We start from the raw sequence: 27,420 nt of genomic DNA on the forward strand, positions 1-27,420 counted from the left end.
TTGAAGTGCTGCTCTTCTTGCTCCCTTGGTTCGTCTTCTTACTGGTACTGGTGACACTGGTGGCGAAAGATAGTTCCACTTTCTCTGTGGTTCTCTTCTTTTTCACCGGGTTGTCGAGACTAGCCATGGCCTGTCTGCTGTAGTCCGGGCATGACAATCTAGTAGCCTCAGACTTCACCAGGTCGACAAGGTCTTCAAATCTTACTTTCTTTTTGGCTTGTCGTATCTTTGTCGTGCGCTTACTCCAAGAATCTTGCATAAAGTAAGGAAGCTTCTTGACGATCCGCTTCATATTTTCTGAATGCTCCAGTACTTCTAGTCCATCAACACATCGGGTCGCTGTCTTGCACCGATTAAGGAAGATGGCGAACTTGTCTAACGACGTAACGTTGTCTGGCTTGATTTGAGGCCAGTCTAAAATCTTTCTCAGGTAGGCGTTGGCTATCTTGTTTGGATCACCATAACGCTCTTCCAGTTCCTCCATGGCACCTTTATATGCTTCACTTGCGTCTATGCCTGCATACCCTTGAACTATTTCATGGGCTGTACCTTCGGTGAACTGTCTCAGCAGAGTGAGTTTGTCTTTGTCATCTTCGGCAGTTGGTACGAGTTTGGTTTCAAACTCGTCTATGAATGATCTGTACTCCATGATGTTGCCATCAAACTTCTTTATCACTGTGGACATCTTCTTTATTGCTCTAATCATCGCCCACTGTGCAGCGTCACGTGTTGTCTTACTCATGTTACTGCCGCTACTTCTGTTGGAATTTTTGGAAGCAGCTACGCTGACTGCGTCTTCTGAAATGTCAGACCCGCTGTCACTCTCACTTTCTTCTGGACGGTGATCTCTTTCACTCTTTTCTTTAGCCATTATTCTGTCGTGAGTAGCTTTATTTCGTCTTCGGCCGAAGCTTAGTACACTGTCCCCCAAGTAGAACTTTCTTTGGGAGTATCAGTCGTACGATTTTTGCCTCTGTCGCTGGAATGCCCACCAGTTGCTATTCTTTCTTCGAATACGGGGTAGTCATCTGGCGGTTCAGTCTTAATACCATGCGGCAGTGGTCGATTTCCAGTTCCATCCAATTCGTACCTCGAAAGGACTCTTTTTCGTGCTTCAGACATAGCTATCTCTGTGTCTATGGTCAGCTGTTCTTCCTTTGATTGTAGATCTTTCTCCGCCTCTTCTATGGCTTGCCTTTTGGTTCGTAGATCTTGCTGTGCTCTTCTTAAAGCCATTACTTGGGTATAAAAGGCAGCTTAACTTCAGTGGGTTCATTGTTTCAAATGACTGACACACGGAAGCAACGCGAGCAACTGCTCCAGAAAACTGGCATAAATCTTATCCACGGAGATAAATATAGCGCTGTGCCACCATAGTACCTTTTGTGAATACTTTAGACATAAGGTTGTGAGCCAAATACTGTCTGTTTTACAGTTTCAAGCGGCTTATTCATGAAAAATCTCTTTCTGTACACGATCAGTGGCGTCGACAACATAGCCGTTGACCATTTCAAACTGCTGTCAATCACGAAGTGACGCGCAGAACGTGCTAACGATCAAACATTTGCTGTGTACACCGGATCACTTACGAAATACACAATGAAAAACAATCCCCAAATAAATAGCATTCAATCAATAAAACCCCGAAATCGGCCGAAGACATACTGCCGCAGTTTAGCTAAGAAGGTTTTCATTCAATTTTTCATAAAACTTTGCTTGTGACAATGCGCATAATTTAGGTATGTGTGTACGGCAAAAGCCAGTGTAGTATTTACGGTAGTTCTCTTTTTGGAAGATGTGGTGGCCCTCAAAAGGGCCGTTTGGTTTGTGTCAAAGACACGACTTACTGCCAACGGTGACCCATGTACGAGCGATTCGGAGGATTTGGGTACAGGGACCGTATGAGCTGCAAAACACAATCGGGCATAATTTCCCTCTTTGTGACAACAGCCCTTCGGCCCGCATCAGACGTGCCTTGCGATCAATGTACCTGGCATCTAGCCAGGTACCTCTCCTGCACAGAAGAGTCCAGTATTTTCTGTACAAATTTCTTCTGATGCCAGCGTTCAGGTCGCAAGCCTGCTGTCCAGTTCCCAACCACTTCTGCCGTACTGTTGTTACACAGGGCTGACAAAAGCAGTGCCGACATTCTTCTGCATTCTGATCCCTCTGTATAGGGATATCGGTGGACAGTCGGCGGTTTTCCTGCGGCATAGTATCTACCTCCGCTTCTCTTCGACGTCCATGCGTTTCTTCCAGATCGATCTCCCATCCAAACTGGGTTATAATGCCACGTATGACAGCCTCTTGCTCGTGATTCAGAGAGAGAGAGAATTGCCTACTCATGGTCTGTTCGCGAACTGTAATGATGTGAAAATTACTCCCAAGAGATAATTTGATGCGTCACTAAATATGCAAATAGGTAAGTGTCGATGACGCTTACCTTTGGTTATCGACCAATAAGCTGGGCGAAGGTTTTTGTGAGGAAACCACGTGACCCTAAAAAATATCATTTACATTTACCCCAAACTGTTGACAAAATCTTAACATTATCAACATACAGAAAAACGTAATTATTAATGGCAATTGTATTCGGTACGATATATATTTGAAACAATTGACAAAAATTGTTTTTAATATCTAATAATACTAAAAATACGTGTTGCTTCCACTTTATCAATTTCAATGTGTCTTTCATATTTATTAAATCTACTATGTTTTCAATCGCTGAATGCACCTATCATACATACCAATTACGAAATGGTAAAAATGATTTATGATTTACACTTGTTACCACCCAATCCCACCCCACCTTCGTTTTGTATCGTTATTTTGTCTCTCGTGTTGATCCTCAGCGTTTCCATGTACATATTCTATGCCATGGCCTTATGCTAGGGAAGATTTGTTATTCATTTGTTGGGTACCAGTCAACTCGCACTTTTTCCAACTCGCCCGATTCCAACTCGCCCGATTTCAACTCGCCCGATGTCAACTCGCCCGATACTATTTTGCAATTTTATGAGTACGTGGTACGTATAAAACGTTTTATTTCTAACAACAATTATTTCTAACATTGAGAACCACGGTTGCGGTTGAAATATGTGCCAACACGGAAAACTTTTTATTTGCGAATTTCACGTTTTGCAAATCTCTTGAAAGAATAAATTTCGTTCGGCGTCTTTACGTATAGGGATAGTTATCTGCGTACTGGCTCACTTCTTTAGGAACAGCAGGACCGTCTTTCACGAGTTACTGGCCTGGCATGACATGAAAATAGCTGGCCTCGGGCCATCGGGTTATCGTACATGGAATCTACAACACCCTATCTCAAACAAGGGGCGAGTTGGCATAGAGCGAGTTGGTATCGGGCGAGTTGGAATCGGGCGAGTTGAAATCGGGCGAGTTTGTTCTGGGCGGGTTGGAAATAAAAAGTGCGAGTTGACTGTAATTCGAATTTGTTTCCTCCTTACGATATGAAGGAGCAGTAACGAAGAATTTCGACATATTGTTGTTGCTTTTACGTTTGAGGGACAATATTACAGTGTTAGCATTAGTCTTGGAAAGGTTTCGGACCATCGATCGCGTTAGTGTTCCAATCATTGCAAAAGACCCATGTCACTGAAACCACGGTAGTCAAGGTGAAAATAAATCTGTTCTACGTGGAGTCCTGTCGCCAATCATCCTAATCATGGAATTTTAGCACACAGGTGTTTACTACCCGCATGCTTGTATGAACGTATTGCCTATTTCCATATCTTGTCACATTGTGAACGTCTTCCAGATTGATTCCCACGATAGGTGTGAATTGCTTTAGACAACGATACTCACTATGCTCTATTTTGACAATTACCTAACGACAGCAAAAAATCGGGAAATAATAGTGCCACATGAAAACCAATTACGTATCAAAGAGACGTTTTACTCTCGTAAAAATCTTGTTCCAGTACTTGGTTCAAGTCTGTGATTTTTGAATGTTAGAGTGGGTGAACTTGATGAGTGGGGTGTACGCGATGAGTCGGATGTACGTGATAGAGGGGATCGAGTTTCTTCCGGAACCACGGCAGAAACTAACCCACTTGATCCTCAGTGTTTTAGTTTCGAGTCGTTTTACGTCAACGTCACCTTTCGTCTTATGTTCAGTTGACATGTATAACTTGTTCCGCTTACATATTATTGTCCCAAAAATATGAATACTGAAAAAAAAACGTGGCCTCGCTTTCTGGGTTACTTGTTGGATACCGTAGTTAATTTCATGTACATATTCTATGCCATGGCCTTAGGCTAGGGAAGAATTTGTTTCCTCCTTACGATATGAAGGAGCAGTAATGAAGAATTTCGACGTATTGTTGTTGCTTTTACGGTTTCTTGGACAACCAAGGCTTCTCTCCTTCTACCTCCATGATATTACAGTGTTAGCATTGGTCTTGGAAAGGTTTCGGACCATCGATCTGATAAGCGTTCAAATCATTGCAAAAGACACATGTCACTGAAACCACGGTAGTCAAGGTGAAAATAAATCTGTTCTCCGTGGAGTCCTGTCGCCAATCATCCTAATCATGGAATTTTAGAACACAGGTGTTTACTACCCGCATGCTTGTATGAACGTATTGCCTATTTCCATATCTTGTCACATTGTGAACGTCTTCCAGATTGATTCCCACGATAGGTGTGAATTGCTTTAGACAACGATACTCACTATGCTCTGTTTTGACAATTACCTAACGACAGCAAAAATCGGGAAATAATAGTGCCACATGAAACCAATTACGTATCAAAGAGACGTTTTACTCTCCTAAAAAAACCTTGTCCCCAAACTTGGTTCAAGTCTGTGATTTTTGAATGTTAGAGTGGGTGAGCTTGATGAGTGGGGTGTACGCGATGAGTCGGATGTACGTGATACAGGGGAGTTTCTTCTGGAACCACGGCAGAAACTAACCCACTACTGAGCAGACACAAAGTAACCTAAGTAACGTGGTTTTTTCAATGAATATTGAATTACAGCACATCACGCTGAACGATTTCCACCTCCCTTTGTGATCGCATTCAATAGCATATTCACGCACCGCGGTGAGATCGATGTTGACAGGACGAGTGACCGGAACCAAATGTGCTGTATTCCCTTCCACACAGTAGTTATGGCCGGCTACAGTGGGCCCATGGCCGTGCATCGCCGGCAAACTAAGCGTTTGGGACATCACGAGAGCAAATTTTTTTCCAGTCTGTGAGCGGTTGAGTAGTCAGGTAGGCATAGATCGGAATTGAGTTGATTTCGACCGAAAGTAGTGTTTCATGCGCGGCCCAAATTGGGACCGCGGTGACCGGCTTTGTCTGTCGCATGCAGTCAGTAGGACTGTGGTGGGAGGCCGTATAACGCCGGGAACAATCAGCATCGTACGCAGAGCTATGTACTCGGTTTTTCTTGGTTCACTCGTATCGTACATGAATACTGAGCGTAAGGAATATGACAGCAAAAACTAACTACCGGTAACATCGTCTGTTATGTTAGCTTATGGTATTTGTATTCAAACAAAACTGTCTGGATTAGGATTTCCGTAGAAGTGGGTTCTTATCTAAGCCGATAATGGATTAAACACGAAGTCAACATGGGTTTGCCTTCATTATTCATTGCCACTCCCGGACCCAGGGATCGCAAGCGATGGCTTTAAAGCTTCTGTTGCCTTCAGTATCGCTGCCTTTGCATAAGCTCTGCTTTCTTTTGGTCTTCCATTCGTATAGCAGTGATAATACTTGAGCGTGAAGACACGCGACTGACTATGCTACCGACTTGGGAAGCGCTCTTCAAAGTACACTGTGGTTGTCATTTGGACTGAGGCGTGTGACTTGGTCTCGCTTCTAGTGTGCCAGTTGTCGACCCTATGAAGGAAACCTTGCAGGGATGAGTATACTCCATTCATCCATTTACTAAATTCTTGATAATCGTCTCTGCCTCCTACCAATGACTTAAATTGGTCTTTGGCAATGACAAACTCCTGAAAGTTTGCCATCATTTTCGTGTACTGCTTCTCGATTGCAGATCTCCCTTGTTCTTCATTTAACATTTTTGAGATCTTCTCTTTTCTTCTTGTCATCTTCCGTGCCAGTTTCTGTAACTGTGCTTCCTTAGTACCTAATGCGAATGCCATACCTTCTTCTGTTTGTGTCCTGATACGGCTACTACGCCTTGGTTGTTGCAGTTCACTTGCCATGACTTGACTTAGGTGAATATCACAAGTCCGATGAAATATCCGTTAATGAGAAATGTAGCGCGCAAACAAATCCTTTAAGACTCAAAATAATTTGTCTGCGACTACTGTGCAATTGTCATCTATGAGTGATATTCCGTAATGCGTTCCTCCATAAATAAGACAAAGCAAATATCCGATCTAATCATCACGGGATTTATTCGAATATAAGCAAGTCTTCCAGATAACGTACAAGAACGTAATGGAACGATTAACTGAAATAAATCAGAAAAATACAGAAAAAATAAGAACTAAGCTAAAATTCATACTCTGTAATGACCTAGGGGTCAAAGGTCAAATCAGTGGGTCAAGTCATAGGACCTGCCTCATTAAGCGCCCTCTACCGGTGACTGAACGCTTACCTTTGTTTACAAGATCTCATTTGCATAAACGACCATGACTTACAGAGCATGAACAATATAACTGCTTTGCAACAGTTATAACTAAATCAAAGTTGCATGAAAGTACAATCACTAAAGCAACTAAACTAATAAGTCTTAGATCAAACATGAATAACTCAATCAATGTCCGTACGAGTGTTCTTTGTCCTTGGTCATTGTCCGTATAGATTTGCCTTGCAGGGGCGACGCCCTTGTATGCACAAGGCCAAAAGAGTTCCTTGGAAAACTCATTCAGCTGTTAACTCAATATACAATAAGATAGAAGCTTACCGGAAATTTGTGGGCTCATAGACAACTGTAGCACTGAACAGGCTGAAATCTGTTCCGCAAAAACGTCTTTACAAGCAATTCTGGCGAGGAAAAATGTGCTCAGATCTCCTTGGCTTACAACTTTCAAGGAGGCGTTTCCCACACTAAAGGCTGTTAGGCCACGTAGTGTCTTTCTATGCATCGCGTTGTGTAATAGAAAGGTAAACACTGATTGTATCAATGAACTCAGTCTTGAAAACGTGTTATGGGTCAACACACTCTACGCTGATATCAATTGGAATCTGTAATCTCTCACTCCAAATAGTGAACAGAGAATTTTGGCCGTACATTCGTGACAGACAGGACAACTCCTTGTCAAAGCTAGAGTATGCTAAAGAACAAAAGTCACAACTCAAGCAGTGACTGTCGATGGTTCACGGAAAAATATGAAAAAGTACATTTTGTTACACCCTTACGAAAGACCAAATTTGCCACAAGTTTGCATTCCTTACTTGTTACATACTTGATACAAATTCTGACATCCAAACAAGCACACATCTTGCTAGTCAGTTATATACACTTTGATTCAAGAATAGGCTAAGTTTGCAGCAAGTATGTGTGAAAGTGTGATGAACATTGCACCAAGTTTGTACAGAGAATGTAGAGGTCATTTTGTTTTTGTTTGTATTGAGTGTGCACCAAGCTTGGAGATGCGCGGGGGAGGGGGGGGAATTCAATATCTTGGGCATGGTATCTGTTGCCTTAGCAACAGCAGACATACTGTTGCCCTGGTAACATTTCAGGGGATTTAGATGATTGTAATTCCTGACAGCGTCTTTTCAAAGCAATGCTCACACAACATGTGGTACATGACATCATCATGCTGCTTCTCCCCATTGTATTGTATACAAATGATTCTTTCTAAACTGGCTTATAAATGTACACTCTTTAGATATGTTTACCTTGTGAGCAGCACATTCTAAAATTCACCTTCAAGTCATGTATCCAGATGCTAGGTTTGAACATCTATGAAAAAGTTGAGAGGATATTACTACATCCAACACACACTCACCCTATGACACATTCAACTATACTACACTGTAAAAAGAAAAAAACTTCTCAGACAATAAATTTGTTAACTAAAAACACAATACCGGTATATTACTGTAGAATACAGTATCTCTACTGTAATAAACATACAATCTTTGTACTTTATACATAAAATGAGCTGTAAAATATATTCTTTTTGGCATATATGTACAGTACACTATAATTCAAAATATTCTCTGACAATGGAATTTACATTGAAAAATGGTAAATTCTGTCTCTTTAAAGAAGATCATACCGATCACAATTTTTTTCAATGTGTACCAAATAGAAACTGAATAGTGAAAAAATATTATGTTAAAGTCTCATAGATAGTTAACTATAAAAAACTTATTCAAAACATTTTGTAATTTTTGTGACATATACTTTTGTTGACGAATAAAATTCACTTTAAACATTTCAAAATACCTTTCCGATGGAATGTACATGGAAAACATGAGAGTTTTAAGTTAATGTTGTATTATTTACATGTTCAAATCAAAACGCAAAATCATGGAAAAACAATGTCCATAGCTACAAAAAAAATAAAAACTTCCATGGAGTATGTGATGACCTTGACTTAACAGCGATATTTGAACAGACACTTACAGTCCAACTTCAAAAAGCAAACAACTAAACACAACCAAATTCCACATCACTTGGATGATAGATTAGTTCCGCCGAGTCCAAACATATTTCTTCCACCATTAGATACTGACAACTGTGACGAAAGTAACTCTGCCATGTCCGATTTGTCCAATGCACAGCATGCATGCAGTGGAGTTTCTATCATAAGTCCCAATGCAATGATCGATACGGACAGTCTCACTTCTTGTCATCATGATGTTCTCAAAGAACAGTGGTTGGTTTGAAATAGTCCTCTGTGGCATGGAAAGTGTCAAAGCAGCGAACTCTAGCTTGAAACTTAACTGAAATCCCGCGGAATTGTCCAAGGCCATTTGAGTGTATAACGGACATCCATATGATCTACTGAATGTGTTTAACTTACATGAACTCTCGGTGTCGAATGCAGGCAATGTCCTTCAATTTCAAACAACAATTGTACTCCCAAATCTCTTCTTTGTTCCCTTAATCGTCCGATGATAGAAATAATCTACAATTTCTCCCCAAAACGGCGGGTAAAAACGTTGTAAATTTGACAGCTGAAGCAATGCCATGACTTCCTTAGTGGTACTGGAGTTCAAATGCTGGTGTTGGCAAACTAGCCAATCAGATGTCTCTTTTCACGACATGTGATCTTGTAAGGTTGAAGTTCGAATACATAATTATCTGTGTGACCTGTGACCTCGATGCTCTCATTTATCTGAAATGTCAGTTTCTCGAGAAATGGGAGAGTATATTACTTTTTGACCAACTTTTATGCACTTGAAATCAATCATTTGAAGACATTTGGTGTCAGCTGGGATCCATGGTCTTTGGACATGTGTAATAATGCAAGTAACGATCATGATTTATAGCCGTGACAATGACTTCCCTGCTCTGAGCATACTGGTATGACAGTGTGAATGTGTTTTGGCGGACATATGACAGGTATACTTTCAGTGGTTACGACTAGTAAACGGAACAAAAAAAGTCTTTAACTGGAATTCGAGTACCATTTTGGATCCTTATCATTTAAAATATGTCCAAGGAAACTGTTTGAAAAAATGGCAGCTGAACTAAGTTTTAGTTGACTTTTGATGTTTTTCATTCATGATGTTGCAATAGTTTGATCATGGATTTAGCTATACCTCCATGGTTTGATAAATTTGTACATTCCACGCGTAACCTAATTCATATGTTTTTAACAACCGAGAGTATTTAAAATTTTTAAATTTAAAAAGAATTAATTTAAAAAAGAATTAATTTGTCATTTTGTACAATGAACACAGGGTTACCGTAGTAGTTCGATCATTGTTTCAGTTCTGTGATAAAACAGTGCCACGTGGGACAGCTAAGAAAATCTGAAGTTCGTACCAAACTTGATATGTATTTCACATATATCTACAAGCTTGGTACAAATTTCACAACTACCATGGTGAAAATCCCATAGTGTGTACCAAACTAGTACAAACTTGGTGCATATTTCACATGTTCAATTAAAGTGTGTATCAAATTTGTAACATATATGTACTATATGTAGCAAGTTTTGATCTTTCGTACGGGCAGTCAGCATTAGCAGGTTGACATAATTTGAAAGAATAACATACGCATTGTTTTGCAAGCTAAATGAACTACAACAGTTGGTGTTGCGATGGACAACTGAAAAAGTATATGCAGTGGCTTGCAGTGGTTCTGTAGCCATGACGCTACAGCATTGCCGGCATGTTCACAGCTACATGCAGTTGTTGTTAAACAGCAGTGCCTCCAACAACACAGAGGGCAGAGAAACAAGCATCTTGCTGCTACCTCCATGAGACTATGGAGGTAGCTGGCACAGTGCCTCTATGCATAAAGCTACCTTAGCAGTATGTGGCACGGCTGTGTGTTTCTGGCTATAAAACCTCCCACCACAGGAATTAAGGCCTATAGCCGGTAACACACAGCCCTGCCAGGCAGAGCTAAAAGCTACCCTGCAGGTAAAGCAATATGGAGGTACAAGCTCAACGTTTTGAGTCAGCTACTTGTAAATCTGTGTGGTGTATACATCATCCAAGCGTTTCATAATATAATATGACTTGCAGAAACATCTGTACTTTGGCTGCAGTACAGTAGCTTGAGGTTTTCCTTTGAGTTATGCATGAGTTGGACCACAGACCCTCAGGCAAGGGTGAAGGTGAAAGGTGGGCTACCTTTCCCTCCACCCAAAACGCCCGGTTAGGTTGTGGTCTACTGAACTGTAGCACAGATCCTATGTGCCTGGAAAACAAACCATACAGGCTGTAAGCAAGGATAATCAAGGAGTAAGCCAATACTGAACTGAATGTACTTGAACCATTTCATGGAGGTAGAACTACCTCCATGACCTAACATAGACCCTCAAGGATCTTTGGTTGAACCACGGTCACTCTATAGAGAGACCATGGTTGAAGTTGAACGGGCACCAAAAACATCTCATTTCAGAACTCTCAGAGACGTAGTACTGGTTACGGTGTAAGACCACTTCAAGAATTAGAGGTTAAGATCACGGTTATTGAATGCCCGTGGGGTAGAGGGCTACCACAGTAACCGTGTACACAGAGTTGAGGTTCAAAAATGGCGTCTTACCGATAGGGTGGTTGATATACGGCGTTTTATTGGGGTTCTTCCGTCGTTGGTCCCTGTGTTTGATTGCCGCAAAGTCCATGCATTCAACAAGTGCCTGTAAATTTGACCCTTCGTCAGCCATATTGACACTGGAGTGGAGTACACGCTGTACACGCCTTCTGGGTCGTCAAGGGATCAAACCGTTTGTCATGTCATCACAGTGCACACTGCATCCGGTGACACTTGAAAAAGTTTAGAATGAGCGCCGCCACAACAGTCACGTGTAATACAATATAAATATTATATAATATATTATATAATATTTATAATAGATGCTTTTCAATTGACGTCACGAGGTCAGGTCACGAGGTCATCCGCCATCTTGTGGGGCAACCCGCACCGCTCAGTGAATCAACAACGTGTACACGTGTGTGTGGGTCTTTTGTTTACCTTCTCGTATCGATGCCGACGCGAACATTTTGTGCAGTGGTAGGCAGCTATAATCGATCTGTCGGCCTGAGGCCCAACTATCCTATCATACAGTTTAAAATTATCGATTACCCAGATGAAAGAACAAAATTTTTGTCCATGAAAAGGCGGAAAATTGGATCTGTGCTATCGGTCGGAAGGACTGGACGCCATCGAAGTATTCCAAACAAAGTCGGCTCGGACCATTTTCTAACAGGTATTATTGCTGTTCCTATTTTATATCAACAATTAACCTGCACAAATGTGAACATTTTTAATGGTGACTCGATTATTTGACCGATCGCTCAGCAAATAATACTGCTTTGCATCAGTGCATACATTCCCGCTAGCATGATACGAATGTTCAACTTTCCTGCCATTTTGCATTTGCCGTTCAGCATTCTTTGATGTGACGTACTCCGTCGGGACACCAGCGACGTGCACACATTTCTCTCTGTCGTTTTGCTTTAATTCTACACGAAAGCTTGCTTGCAGCTTACCATTTACTCAGTTAATGATATAGGATAATACCAGTTGGCTTGGAATATCATACTCCGATAAACGTCCATGGCCTGGCTTTGAGAAGTATACTGCTTTGCAAAATAAATCGTCTTATCAATTCACTGATTCTCATATATGGCTAAAAGTCCTGAACTGTAACTTACAGAAGTTCCTATTGCATTTCATTAAGTTTTGTAATCTAAAAATTGGTCAGTACATAGAATTGAATGAAATGTTTTCATTTTCGTGACTGAACAGTGTACCAGGTGAACACTACTAAGTGTACCTTCCTTTCTTTCCTAATAAGAGAAACCATTTATGTTGTATGATGAAAGACACCCAAACTGGCCACCCTCTTTATACCTTTGGAAACCATCTGGACTTAAAACCATGTTGGGTCTATCATTTGGGTAAAAGAAAAAGCGAATCGATAGGAATGCTTTGCCATTTGATGAAGTACACAGTGATGGCATGATAAAATTGCATTCCCCCTTTGTTTATTCTTTCTACCTAAGGGGAGAACCATTTGATTTCTTGGGGGGTATGGAGGATTTTGAGAAAAAAAAATTTGTCACCAGGTGAGAGAGAAGAAAAAAAAATTGATCCTGTCATGGCCTGAGAAAAAAAAAATTGTCATAACAGACAGAAGAGAAAAAAAAATTGTCACAATGCACCAGAAATAAGCAAAATTTGGAAACCTTATTCTCATGTATTCTTTGCCGGCGCGCCGCCATAGGCGGCGCAAATGTTTTACCACAAGCAATTCTTATGTTTCTTTTCCCAGCACTTATGATATAAGCATGCACTACATGGGTCTACTTTACACCTCAGTACACTCAATGTTTTCCTTCCATTTTCAGACCCAAGAAATCATATTTCAGGTTTCTGTTGCCATATCTCAATAGCATCGGCACTATCTAAAGGGGACTATTTGACTTCTGTAAATTGTGAAAATTTAAAACACAAGACAGGAGTCAATAAACTAGTGTTAAAACCAATATTATTTTCTCAATATGAATTTGTTAGAAAGATGTACCTTGACAATGAAAAATTGAGGAACAACAAATATGATGAAATACAATGTGTGAGCCTTGTTTTTCTGACCACAAACACCGGATCGCAAACATACCATATTCAGGCTTTTCATTAGAAGCTGGCAGCTGGAGAAATGACACAAGAAGGTCACAGATTTTCCGTTCCTGTATATTCATTTGTCTTCAGTCTCTGGCAAACAGAACTGTTTTTCACAAATTGTATTGTCATTGTTTGGTTGTTGAATATTGTGACTCAAAAACTGATCATGCAAAAAATGTAAAAAATATCAGTGTTCAATGTCATTTTCAAACAGTTTTACCGAGTGCAAAATAAACTGAAACTCCTCTCAGATTGCACCATTAAACACATCAATTTCTCAAAATTTCCAATACGAGAGGGGGGTTCTCTCGTGCTATTTCCCCTTTGGGTATTCTAATAGTTTCACTTAGTAAACAAATTAAAAAACACTCAGATTGCACCAGACTGCACCATTGCACACATCAATATCTTAAAAAATTCCATGTAAGATAGGGGAAAGCCCCTGTGACACTTCCCCCTAAGCCTCTCTCATGTTCTCCCCCTGTACTTTCAAATTCTGCCCGTCAGATATCCTAGTGAAAACCCTGTCATAATATCCATCCAAATTAAACAATATACTTATGGTTAGATACTGCGTGATCTTTTTATTTTTATTTTATTGTGACTTTGAATTTCATTTTGATGTGTTCACCTTTTTTGAACCATCATGAGATAACTGATGATAGTCTAGCAGGGTACATCAAGATTTGAAAGGTCTTTACTGTTGCTGTAATTACATGTATTGGTATTTAACTTTTCTAAGTGGGGAATGGTCAAAATTTCAGAGTTAGAGAGGGAGGTTACTTAAATTCATCATGGTTGGTGAAGGGGGGAGGGTCACTCGAAATTTCGGAGTTTCAGGCCGTCAATAATGACGGCTCCCTTATATACAACACATTACAAACTTGATGACCAATAAAAAAAAATTTGCACTGCTACTCCATTTGGAAAAAAAAATTGATGCAGGTCTGACAGTAGAAAAAAAAATTGCTGTCACTCTGACAGGAAAAAAAATTTGCTCCCATACCCTCTTCCTCCATACCCCTCCCCCCCGAAATCAAATGGTTCTCCCCTAATGTCTGTTTGTCATTGTCAAGATTGTAATATATTACATGTAGTATTATGTCCTGTTAAAGTTTATTGACTTATTATACTGCAAGAAAATGTCCAGAAGAGTGAATCTATTTAATTGCAGGTTGTGTTTTGAATACAGTAGTACTTCATATCAGAATGGATTTATATAAATTACCATGTAAAAGTCAAGTATGGGTGTGATGTTTGTTATCACATGCGATATGTCTGCCACAGCAATAGTTTACTATTTCATGTTCTGTTAAAGAAAGTGTTCACTTTGTTTTCATCTTTTTGAATAGCTATCAGACCTATTCAACACCAATTTACTCTAAACAAGTGTGAAATCACCATTGGTGATTTGGTTTTGATTTATTCATAAAGCATCTCACCAGCAAAGGGTGTTCCTTAAGGCAGAGTCTCTCCCTCAAAACGGTCATTGGTGGAACATGTACAATAGTTTACATAATTGGTTTTGTGTTTTTCTGTTTCCTTTCAGATATGACAGAGCGATGAACAGACAAAATAAGAAGACTGAGCTGGAAGAATGTTCATTTGAAATAGAAACCTCTCTCTGTTTTCTATTGCTAATCATACACCAGAATTGTTTTTGAGATAGAGGAAGCCTGTCTCTATTTTCTATTTCTAATCACATACCAGAATTGTTTGAGATAGAGAAAGCCTGTCTCTACTTCTTTTCTAATCACATACCAGAATTGTTTGAGATAGAGGAAGCCTGTCTCTATTTTCAATTTCTAATCATACACCAGAATTGTTTGAGATAGAGGAAGCCTGTCTCTATTTTCAGTTTCAAATCACATACCAAATTTGAAGTGGTATATGTCCGACTCTGTGCGCCGACTCTGTGCTGCAGGTAAAATTTTAGTCATACAATGTTGGAGAAGACTGTCTCTGTTTTGCATTTCAAATCTCATAGTATACCTTAATTGTTGTGGTTCGGATTAGGCTGTCTGATTTACACTCTTATCAGAAGTAAGTGAAAGTTAGAATTAAGAGATTACCACTGGCTCAGGACACATGAAGACATAAATTCTGTATTACTTATCACATTCAATACAATTCTGAAAGGAAAAACACATCCAAATTTTACATTGTCAGAAACATTGGTAATTTATTTCACAGTGACATTCAAGTTTCAGACTGCCAAACAAGACTGTCAATTTTAAAGGTTACAACTTTTTTAATGTAGGCAGTGACTACAACAAATTGGAAGTTCCTGTTCACTGACCATGAGAAATATTTACAAATTGACCGTAGTACCAGGTGTCCCTCTGAGGTTTCAAGAGGGTGCGCAACTTGAGATACGTTCGGATTATTGTCTCACAGCTGGGTCCGTTCATGTATATGCTAATTTACTGAGGTACGTCACAACGTACAATGAACGTTGGTGGCAACTGCGCCACCAACGGGCGCTAAACCCGAAACGCGGAAGTAAAGTCTACGCCTAGATCGCACATTTCGCCCAGAGTTATCGTTTCCAAAACTACCGATCGAAATGACTGAGACTAAAGTTGCGCAAAACATGAAATTTCACTGCGAGAGCAGTGGGAGACACTGCGCAATGGCGCGCAAATAAGCCTTAGCGGGAACACTGCTTAGTACTCTGAAATATTTATATTGACATAATTCAAGAAATAGTCTTCATAGAAAGAAAATCATAATGTTTCAGAAAAACAACATATTTTTCAGGGTACATGTATGCATTGAACATTACCAAAATCAAACTGTATTGCACTTGTTTTAAAGCTAAATCAGTGCAAAGTGTATGTCTTCCAAGCTTTCAAGCTGAAGTACAATAAAGAAAAGCTTTTACCAATTACATTATTACAGTTGCATTGTATGACATCTATATTGCAATATAAAGTTTGAATATGACATACAGTATTGCTCATCTTGTGAACTGTTGATGACGATAGAAAAGTGTACTATTCCATTGTTAACAAGAAAAAGATACTTGTGCTGACCCATACATGTGACAGAACTGAATGATTGTCACTGCTTGCAACAACAATATTGAGCGTTCACATTGTAACCAAGACCCATATCAGCTGGACTCGGAGACATAGATTTTCCTGTGCAATGTGGCAATGATTTGACACACATATTGTTTCTCAGCCATAATAATGTGGCTGAATTATGAAAGACCACCAAATGCAAAAAGTGTGAATGATTTGACACCAAGCCATAAGAATATGGCTGAATATGAAAGACCACTTCATTGCAAAGCTGTGATAATGATTTGACACCAAGCCATAATAATATATGAAAGACCACTTCATTGCAAAGCTGTGATAATGATTTGACACCAAGCATAATAATATGGCTGAATATGAGAGACCACTTCAATGCAAAGAATGTTGTAAAGATCTGACCTACGGAAGCAATTTATTACAGGCGGCTATATATGAAAGACCATCTCAATACAAAGAGTGTGGCAATTTATGTGACCTGCAGAAGTATATTTCATGAGAATGAATGTGAAAGACCATTGCAATGCAAGGAGTGTGAAATATTGTGAAACATGAAGGAAAGTCATAAAAACACACAGGAAATGCAGTGTCAGAAACAATTTTTATGATAAGTTTCTGGTGTGATTAGAAAAGTCCATTCTAAGTATTATGGAGTCTACGTCATGTGATTGTACGTGAGGCAGTTTATATGCATAGAATGTGGAAGGTATATCTTCAGTCATGTTGAAGTATAAATATGAAAGACCATCCACATGCAAGGAATATGAAAAAATTATGTTAATTTTAAGATCGGAGAGGAGAAGCAAGACATAGTGTCTATGTTTTGAAAGACTGTTGTATGCAAAAAGTATGGAAAGATGTTATGGAAAGTCATCACACCCATCCACAAGTATATGTACATGAACTAAAATTTGGTTTGATAAAAATCATGAAACTAACGCAAAATGGTAAAGCTAAAAATTAGACTATTTCTTTGACGGCTTGAACAAAGGAAGTTTTCGACAGTTTGGGCAAAAAAGTTACCGTTTGATGCTCTCATATCTTTAACACATCTGAAGTGATCACTCGTACGACATTCTTTATCACACTTATCACAGCAAACACTCGTACGGACAATTCTGGTTATCACAGCTTATCACAGACCATCATCTGGTCTGTACGGAGTTTGACAATTCTATTTTCATCGTCATCATTACAGAATTAATGGATTATGATGTTCCCCCTCCATTACTGGCCCACACTGAAATTCTGAATCAACCAATGTAACATTCTTAGATGGCTCAACAACTGAGAATCGCCGAGAATATAGTTTTCCCACTAATTCAGGTAAAATGGAATTTTTAAAGAAAAATTGTGATGACTGAACTATATTCTGACAAAATTAATGATCTATACTGATTCTCTCAATATGAAAATCAACTTTTGTCCACACAATAAAATCACAAAATTCTCTTTCACATACAAGTAGCTGACACTGTACTTGATAGTAATAATTATGTGACCTTTTCAACCTCAAATTTGTCTCATGGGTTTCCAGGCAAGACTCATGGTCAAGCTTTTATCTCTACTACAATATGGACATTTGATTTCAATACACACCTCACCACAACAATCACATATGGCAATTCCATCAGGAGAGGCCCCTATTAAATGAAAATTTTGGATTGATAACAAGTCCACTATCCCCCATGATAAAGTTTTCATGACTTTCCTTCATGTATTCAAGATATGTTTCTCTGGCTTCACTCTCATGCTCACAACCCCAACGGGTTGCCTTTGTATTGTACTGAAGGAATTGACACTGGGGTAATAGATACATTTACTTCAACTCTGAGAGGGGTTGGTAGGTGAAGTGTGGCAGACTGTCTTTACTCTTGATGCAGTTACCCTACCAGTTTGAAATCGGTGCCATTCCCTACTTCTTGCCTGGTCACGTGTGCACTCCTCAACATTTTTGGTTTCCTCTTCACTGACAGTTACAGTGTCCAATAAATAATCACAGTGCTTCCGTAGGTCATCTTTATTCACGCTGACAAAATCATCATTGCGAAGTTCTGACAAAACTAAAGGGAACGTCTTGTCTAACGCGTTGGGGATGTCATTTCCAGCATATTTTGCCATTTCTGGTACCAACGACAGGACGACAGACTTCGTGTTGGAGTTGTGCAAGCCCTGGTAAAACTTGTTGACTTCGTCGGGGGTGGATTGTGGTATTTCCGAAAACTTCTTCTCGGTCTCGGTGTACTTGTGTCCCCGGCAACGGCTGCGTCAAGCTTTTTTTTCTTGGTCTTGGCGGATGTGAAGTCGATGTCTCGTACCCTTTTCCTGCTGACTTTGTTTACACGGTGGGCAGCAACCATTACGCATTTTATTCGGTGACGCTTCTTGATCTCTGTAGTTTCACAGTGGCTTCGATGGCAAACATAAGGGCACCGACACGACTACAAGTCTCACCACGACAAGCCATACAAGTACAGTGTCCGGCGAGAATTTCTCCCCTCTTCTCAGCAATAATCCAGGGCTGCAGCTGTGCTTCGTTCATACGTTGTGAGTGACGTACCTTGGATGTTGTTTCCGTTAACATTTGCGAACCTGATGTTGCTCACCCAGCCGCTAACAAAATAGCTATAGGACTGGAGAGATTTGTACGCCTTGAGGTCTTCCAAGGTGTAGGCACTCTGTGAGTAGACAAAATAGTTTACGATGTCGGGATATGTAATATCTGGCCGCTCACCAACGTCGTCTGACGACCAATAACTTTTCTGGAGCTGGTACGGGTCTGGTTACCAATTACTCTGATTTTCTCGAGATATCTTGCTCTTGAAACACTATCGAGACTATCTAGGTAGTCAGTGAAACACCGCTCGGCCTTATGTTAACTAATTATGGCTTCCGGTTCACTCAAACGGGTTAATGATTGTTTTGAATGCAGCTCTCTCGAACGCAAATCTCCAGGTCAGCGGATTTGAATGCGCTATGAATATGCAAACAGTTGCCCCACAAGATGGCGCCGGGGTCAAATCTATGACGTCATTGCAAAGCATCTATAGTCACGATGCTGAAGTTAGACTCGGTTTCGGATTCGGTTTCGGATTCAGTTTCGGATTCGGTTTCGGATTCGAGTGACTGAAAGAAATTTTATATTTTCAGCCGATTAAGTTATACTGTGGAATACTTTATTTTCACTTGGAATTTATTTTCATTACTTTCGCCGGACCTGTTTTTCTGCTACAATAAAATCCAATCAGACTAGACAAAGTGAAAATAAGACAGTGAAACAATGAAAATCTGTTTTCAGCTAAAATAAATTCCAGTGAAAATAAAATAGTCTTCAGTACTTTCGTATGAAAAGATAAATACTTGTCGTCAAGAACAAGTTTTTACTGGATTACCTACCGGCATATGTAGTATATATTTTAAAGCATAAATTGTGTGCATATTTTCACAATCAAAATGGTAATAAATTGAAATTACAGAAAACTTCGAAGCACTTTAATTCGGAATTGAAAGGAAGTGTCGAGCAAGGACAACGACATTTACAAAAACATTTATACTTTAATTTGTTTATATGTCACAATGTGTGTCACATGGTATAATGCTAATGTGCTGTATTACTTTGCTGTTTTGGTTGATGTTGTTCTGCATAGATTTCATTTTGAATGTACCATACCAAACCTGGACTAAACTATCAGTTAATATGTTGTATAATAAAGATTGCATTGAATGCATTTCTTTGTATTGTGCGAAGTACTGTTAGCTTGAATAGTCTAAACTGCATAATACCCATAATTGCTCATGAGTTGTAACTTTTGACTAATTTTCCAGCAGTTTTGTCTGGTGTATTCATGCACTATAGTTTCTTGCTCTACTGCCTAAAGTTTTTTGTATTTTAAACTGTATAAATTATGATTATGTGAAGAAACATTTATGTCATGAATATATACTACATGTGCAGTAAGGTGATCTCCTTGTGTATATCAGTAGTTATCATATTTTCGAAAAAATAATAACATAAGCTGGAAATATAAAACTATTCTCAGTTATTCGAATCCGAAACCGAATCCGAAACCGAATCCGAATCCGAAACTGAGTCCAACTTCAGCATCGTAAATTACTAACGATGCTGAAGTTAGACTCGGTTTCGGATTCGGTTTCGGATTCAGTTTCGGATTCGGTTTCGGATTCGAGTGACTGAAAGAAATTTTGTATTTTCAGCCAATTTAATTATACTGTGGAATCCTTTATTTTCACTTGGAATTTATTTTCGTTACTTTCGCTAGACTCTTTTCAGCTATAATAAAATCCAATCAGACTAGAAGAAGTGAAAATAAGACACAAGAAATCTGTTTTCAGTTAAAATAAATTCCAGTGAAAATAAAATATAGTCCGCAGTACTTTCGTATGCAAAGATAAATAGGTGTTGTCGAGAACAAGTTTTTACTGGATTACCTGCTGGCAAATGTAGTATATGTTTTAAAGCATAAATTCTGTGCATGTTCAGTACTTTCGTATGCAAAGATAAATAGGTGTTGTCGAGAACAAGTTTTTACTGGATTAACTGCTGGCAAATGTAGTATATGTTTTAAAGCAAAATTCTGTGCATGTTCATAATTAAAATAGGTAAAAAATAGAAATTACAGAAAACTCCAAAGCACTTCAATTCGAAGTCGAAAGGAAGTGTCGAGCAAGGAAAACATTTACAAAAACAATTTATACTTTAATTCTTTATATGTCACAATGTGTGTCACGTGGTGTAATGCTAATGTGTTGTTTACTTTGATGTTTGGTTGATGTTGTTCTACATAGATTTATTTGAATGTACAATACTAAACTGCAGGACTACACTATCAGTTAATAGGTTGTATAATAAAGATTGCATTGAATAGTCTAAACTGCATAATCCCCATTATTGCTCATAGTTGTAACTTTTGACTAGTTTTTCAGCAGTTTGTCTGGTGTATTCATGCACTATAGTTTCTTGCCAACTGCCAAAAGTATTTGGTTTTTTAAACTGTATAAATTTATGATTATGTGCGCAACAATAATGTCATGAAATACATGCTACATGGTGCAGTAAGGTGATCTAGTTTAAAATATCTCCTTGTGCATCAGTAGTTAACATATCCTTCGAAAAATAATAACTTAAGCTGGAAATATTAAAAACTATTCTCAGTTATTCGAATCCGAAACCGAATCCGAATCCGAACCGATCCGAAACCGAATCCGAAACTGAGTCCAACTTCAGCATCGTCATCGTGTGTAAGTCTGCCGTAGATTCCAATAGAGGGCGCACTCCTGTATGTTCGAGATTCATGCCATGGATTCATGTTACTGTCCACGATTGTTACGGTAGCGCTGTGCTTTGAACGGCAAAAGGAAAATTTGCATAATACGAATCAAGACGGGAATTTCGATAAAATAAGGAACAATGTTTTTATTGTTTTGTCTTCTAATGTGGGGGAAAAAGATAGCTGAAACACTGCTGCTGTTGGCCTTTATAATTTGTAAAATGAAATAAGCTTATTCCAAAGATATTTTCGTTCTGCTTTTAATCAGAAAGCCCATCGTATATGCAAGAACCATATCATTAACAACTTGAAATAAATCGCTATATTGCAAGTCAATTTCATCCCTAATATTTGCTCACACAATCAACATTTCACGGTACCTCGGCGAATTTGCAAAAGTTTGCCTTTCCTAAAATATGATAGTCGAATATTGTCAAAACATTTAAGAATGATATAATCATCGCAACACAATAAACAAACATCGTCGATGTCAGCGATCTACAAATAAAAATAATGACAAAGAAAAGGGTGAACGCACGCATTAATTTCATGAACATACAAACATGACACAATTTCAGTATAAACACAAAAACAAACAAATCGGTTGTGAGTACAGATATGCATATCTGTGCCATTTTTGGCAATGGAAATGCTGAAAATTAGTTCATAACAAATATCGGTGGAAAGATGATATGTTTACTTCATCTTATAAGAATCCGTAGGATTTTTGAGATCTTTTTCGAACTCGCCAGATTGTCTCATATTCCTTCGCTGACTCAACACACCGTCTAGTTCAGAGAGCCGGTGCAGTCAGCTCGCTTATCCGATCTCGTGCCGAGCCGGCCAAGCTTCACTAGTACGTAACCAGCGATGGGCTGTAAAGAGAGTCTTAATCCCATGCATACTAATCTTCCATGCAAATTGTATAATTTTTTCAGGCCACTCTCATGTGGATGTCTTCCTCCAAAATAGAAAGTCTGCATTTTATTTGCTCTCATGCTTTATATACTTTGTTCCATTTTGACCCTCCGCACTCGTACTGGTCGATCTTCAATTAAAGAAAATTCATACATACAAATCTTATAGTCACAAAACGTTATCTTGGATATTAAAATAGAAAATAGTAAATAATCTATACATCTATCACGCGGCTAAATGTTCAAATATGTATCTGTGTTCATAAATCATCAATGACAACAAACATTGAAAGATGGAATCTCCAATTTGAGGAGATAAACAAAATTCAAGAAGAAGACATATTTCATTGCAAAGGTTAAACACACAGAAATTGATAACTTTAATCGCTACTAAAACTTGTCACTGAATTAAAACGAAATGTCCGGGAACGCATGCACAATATTTCTTTTGTTCGACAAAAATTCAATGCTTTTCTGCTTTGTGGTAACACCCCGATGCTACTCGTCGTTGTTACAGTTTTCATCAAACCATTTTTGAAAACACAAAGGGTTATTTCCATCTTCTCGTACCTTGCGGTTTCCGAAAGTCTCTCGGTCAATATTTGAAAGATATTTGACATAACTGTGACGTCATTAAATATCAGACTAGTTAGCGGAAACATGAGAGAGTTTAGGATGCAATCAGTTGTTTTATCTGTGACCATGAACTTGGGAAATTTCACTTATAAACTGCACTCGTTTTGTTTCCATCGCCGTAGAGAGCAGAGCAAGATCATAGTCTTTGATGAGAGTATATATCCTGCAAAAATTATGAAAACATTTCGGATTCTTCAATCGACACTTAGCCTACATTTTACCTAAAGTATTCAAAACCTACCATGTTTGTATTGTCTTTGTTTGTTAGAACTGGAAAAATATCCAAATTAGCGAAACAGGAATCATGTAAATTATGTTACCATTTGCGGAGGTGGTCCAAATTTGAAATCTTTCATTTTTCATCTTTCACTTTCATTTCAAATCCTTAATTTTAGACCTTTTTTGCTCTTTTCATACAATCTGTAATACTCTTTCGACTATATCGTACAAATATCTCTGTATTTGTCACGCAAACCTACTGAAGGGATGTTAGCCGAAATCTTGTGAACAGTACAGTTTGTTGAAGTCTTCACATAAGTATTCTTTACAATCATGCAGTTTTTTCTTTGAACAATTTCAACTTCTTCAGCTTCACGGTGTTAAATCAATTATGATCAGGTGCAGCCAACGGAGCTATTCATCGAAAAAGCTATTCCGGAAGCAATTTTTTGAGGGCAGGGGAAATTTTAATTTTGCTAGGGCAGGGGACATATTTTTAGGTGGCAGGGGAGCAAATTTTAGTTTTTTTGTCGGGCAGGGCATATACTGGTTGATTGTCCTGGGGACAGGGCTTGGCGAAAAACGAGGAGAGGGGAAGCTACTTTTAAAACGGGGGACAAGGGAATTTCAGCATTGTGTTCCGGGGGATGGGGACACACTCTGCGGAAAGACTTATACCTTTTACAGGTGAGACCCAGACTATAACCTATGAATTTAACCCACATCTCACTCTATGTAATGCGCGATGGAAACCGAATAGATGGCCACTGAAGTATGTGTCTGCATGGAAATATTAATTTTCAGGGGAAATTTTTTCTCAAGGTAGGGGAAAATCGACAGTTTTTTTTTTTCATCACAGGGTAGGGTAGATTCATGTCTGCAGGGGAAATGGAATGACAAAATTTTGAGGGGAATTTTTGCCAGGGCAGGGGAAATCGACAAGGTTTTTTTGCCACAGGGCAGGGGAGCTTCAAACATTCACAGTAGGGAGGGGAAACAGGCACAAATGTGTGGGAGCGGGTAAAAATGAAGTTTGGGTGCGACAGGGTAAGTCGAAAAATTTTCAGTGGGAGGGCAAATTATGAACAGCTAATTAATTACCCTCTTGACTTAAGATTAGTCAGTTCACATTACTTGTCATGTACAATATATCTTATCTTAGTAAGGACCCCTTTAAAAGTGCATTGTTCGTTGGCTGCACCTGTATTATTGTGACCTGCGACTCTTTTGGGTAACGAGGTCAAAACTTATAAATCACAATTCCTGATAGCTTGTACAAATACAACAGAGGAATGTAGTGGGCATTTAAATAATCACACGCTATGAGCGTGTGAAAGCTACAATGAATCTTGTCTTTCAGGACCAGAAAAAACGAAGTTTATTGTCATCTGGCATAGCAGCACTTTGAACTTTTATCGTCAAAGTCGTACATGACAACGATGAATATACCGTAATTAAGTCTCTCTCTCTCCCTTCTCTCTCTCTCTCTCTCTCTCTCTCTCTCTCTCTCTCTCAGCTAATTTGACTAATCTAGCTTTGTGGTGCATGTTCATTTTGTAGTCGTTTGCGCTCCACCTTGGGGAGGGACTTGTCATCTGTGACCTGTGCCACGATTTGTCTGACATCTTTACCGAAATGATCTTCGATTTCTTCAAATGTTGTGTCGGTGTCTTCTACAGTGTCGTGCAGCAACGCAGCCCGATGAAGGGATGAGAAGCACACAGAGAAGTTTAACTTACAGTTACAAAGATTCTTGAATGAGGGTGACAACTAGAGGTGGTGTTCCCCTCTTGTATGGAAATTTTGCAAGTTTTTAATCAATTTTGATAGCCTTCGATGCAATCTGAGAAAAGCATATAGATTCATAATTCTGTTTTCAAAGGCATATCCAGAAAGTGGAGTATTTTCTTGTTTTATTCCAGCAAAGTTTTGTTTTTGATGAATGATTTATGATACTAACTGGACAAAAAACTGTTGCAGTAACTGATACTGTAGTGCTGAAATTTAATACAAAGTATAATCAGCATAGATGTCTTTCATTCAAACCACTCTCTCCACTAAAACATTTAGACATAACAGCATGGAGGTATTAAACTCTGATCACAGGGAAGTTAGTATTAATAATGTGGTTGTTGTTTTTTGTTATTTGCTGATAAAATTGAAGAACGCCCATAAATTTGTTGTTGCTGTTGTGCATCCATACTGATAACGTTGTAAATAAATGTAACTGAAGATAAAGGTAATTTAACATCAATTGGTGTGAGTTTATCAGAAAAATTGAGTAATGGACAAAATACCCCTTCCTTCATTTGAGGTAGAATGTGCATCGAGCGACAGATATTCTGACACTCAAATTTTGCCATTATTTTCCTGATCTACCACTTGTGGCGACTCATTTAAAGGTAATGGATTAAGAAGAATTTTCCCTATCGATGATTTCCAAAAATAGAAAATGGCAGACACTTTAAATTTCAAATACTCGTAAAGGTTTAGTAATTTGTTTCTCTTGTACAAAACTTTTCATAGTGACGCGTTACTTTACTCTTGATATAATAAAAGAATTGTTGAAAGTTTTAGTGGGGGCGTATGAGCAATAAAGTTTAAATCTTTTACTTCCAAGACGCGTACTACCTATATGTCAGTTCTCATTATCAATCCATCAGTTTTCAACAGGTCATCAATTCTGGCCTTGAGAGTTTGATTTGTTGGCTGAAAGGTGAATGGAAACAAATTCAAGAGTGTTATTCAATTTCATTGGTAAATAACAACATAAACAACAACAACCGGTCAGTACTAAGTTCCCTGTGATATTGTGACATAACAAACAGTAAGTAATATCATCGCTTGCAAATTGTGGGAATACTTTCAGCCAATGATGTTACCCCATATGAGAGGGCATTACATTCAGCATAGAGTGACATTGTTGACAACTTCATGAAATATCTGCCCTGCTGTGTTTGTTTAACACTTGATATTGGTGAAGTCATTCTCGATGACATTGAATGAATGTGCAATTCAAAAACTGTTTTCATAATTTCAGAGGGTAAAAATTTCATCTGCTGCTGGCTTCTTCTACAAAATCTATGTGACAATAAATCATTAAAAGTTCATGAAAACATTTATACAGCTATTCAAAAAGAATTCTCAAAGTGTGTGTTTCTGGAAAATGTTCTCCACATCTAAGGACTTGTAAATAAAATTTATAGTAAACAAACATACCTGGAGTATTTTAAAATAGCTGAATCAAGCTTCCTTGGATAGAATTCTTGCAACACCTGAGAGAAAGAAGAAAAATTTGTGAACTGAAAATTCTCAATTTTTCAGTACAGGGTATGTAGAGTGCATAGCAGCAGTTTTCTGTAAATTGACATTTTGGTTTTCTCTGACAGTTATCTATTGCTTCTTGTCTCTTGTTATCAACAACATCATTAGCAAAATTCATATAAATATATTTTGTGACTTTACATGAATACATTTTAGATTTAAAGTAAATAATGAAAATATAGTTTAATAATTAAAAATGTAAGAGGACATTGACATTTCAGAGATTATTTAAGCATGCAAGATTGAAGACAGTAGGTAAAGGAAAATTATCAAAACCGGGTAAAAATAAATTTGCACATTGGCATCTTTTGGTTTTCGCATGGTTTTAATTTGGGGAAAAGTTTCTCAGTCGATATAACCTTTAAGTTGTAATACTTATTAAATATATAGTCATTTTAAGAAAATGTGAATATTTCTTCTCCTGAACCTTGTTACAGTCTGTATATCAACTGATAACATAATAATGCAAGAAAATAACTGAGAGAACAGAGCTATTTATCAACCGATAAGGCAAAAAGAAATTACAGAAGAAAAATAGAAAGCCATGAATGCAGAATATAAAAGTGAAAACAATCAGTTTCTGTATTAAAATTCAGAATTAATTATCTTAAATTTTCTTATGGCAAAGTACCTTCTTTAGTCCCTAGTAAGGGACAGGTCAGTTTCTTCGGCCTGGAGGGGGTGGGGTAGCGGTGGGGATATATATATATATATATATATATATATAT

The 27,420-nt window shown here is 38.5% G+C and overlaps 1 protein-coding gene across 2 annotated transcripts in view; it reads right to left on the minus strand.

The window, feature by feature from the left end:
* The window catches only part of LOC139123535 (guanosine-3',5'-bis(diphosphate) 3'-pyrophosphohydrolase MESH1-like), a 116,877-nt gene extending 105,488 nt beyond the window's left edge, over window positions 1–11,389 (minus strand). The window contains exon 1 of one of the 2 annotated variants that reach the window (XM_070689705.1): window positions 11,186–11,383. In XM_070689705.1, coding sequence (XP_070545806.1) covers window positions 11,186–11,306 — 121 coding nt within the window. In that variant the 5' untranslated portion in view covers window positions 11,307–11,383. Of the gene's footprint in view, window positions 1–11,185 lie in introns of both variants that reach the window. The other variant, XM_070689704.1, reaches the window with a different exon arrangement.
* Window positions 11,390–27,420: the final 16,031 nt, after the last annotated feature.

This window comes from Ptychodera flava (assembly GCF_041260155.1).
Source record: "Ptychodera flava strain L36383 chromosome 23 unlocalized genomic scaffold, AS_Pfla_20210202 Scaffold_23__1_contigs__length_28996876_pilon, whole genome shotgun sequence".
Taxonomy (NCBI): Eukaryota; Metazoa; Hemichordata; class Enteropneusta; family Ptychoderidae; genus Ptychodera; species Ptychodera flava.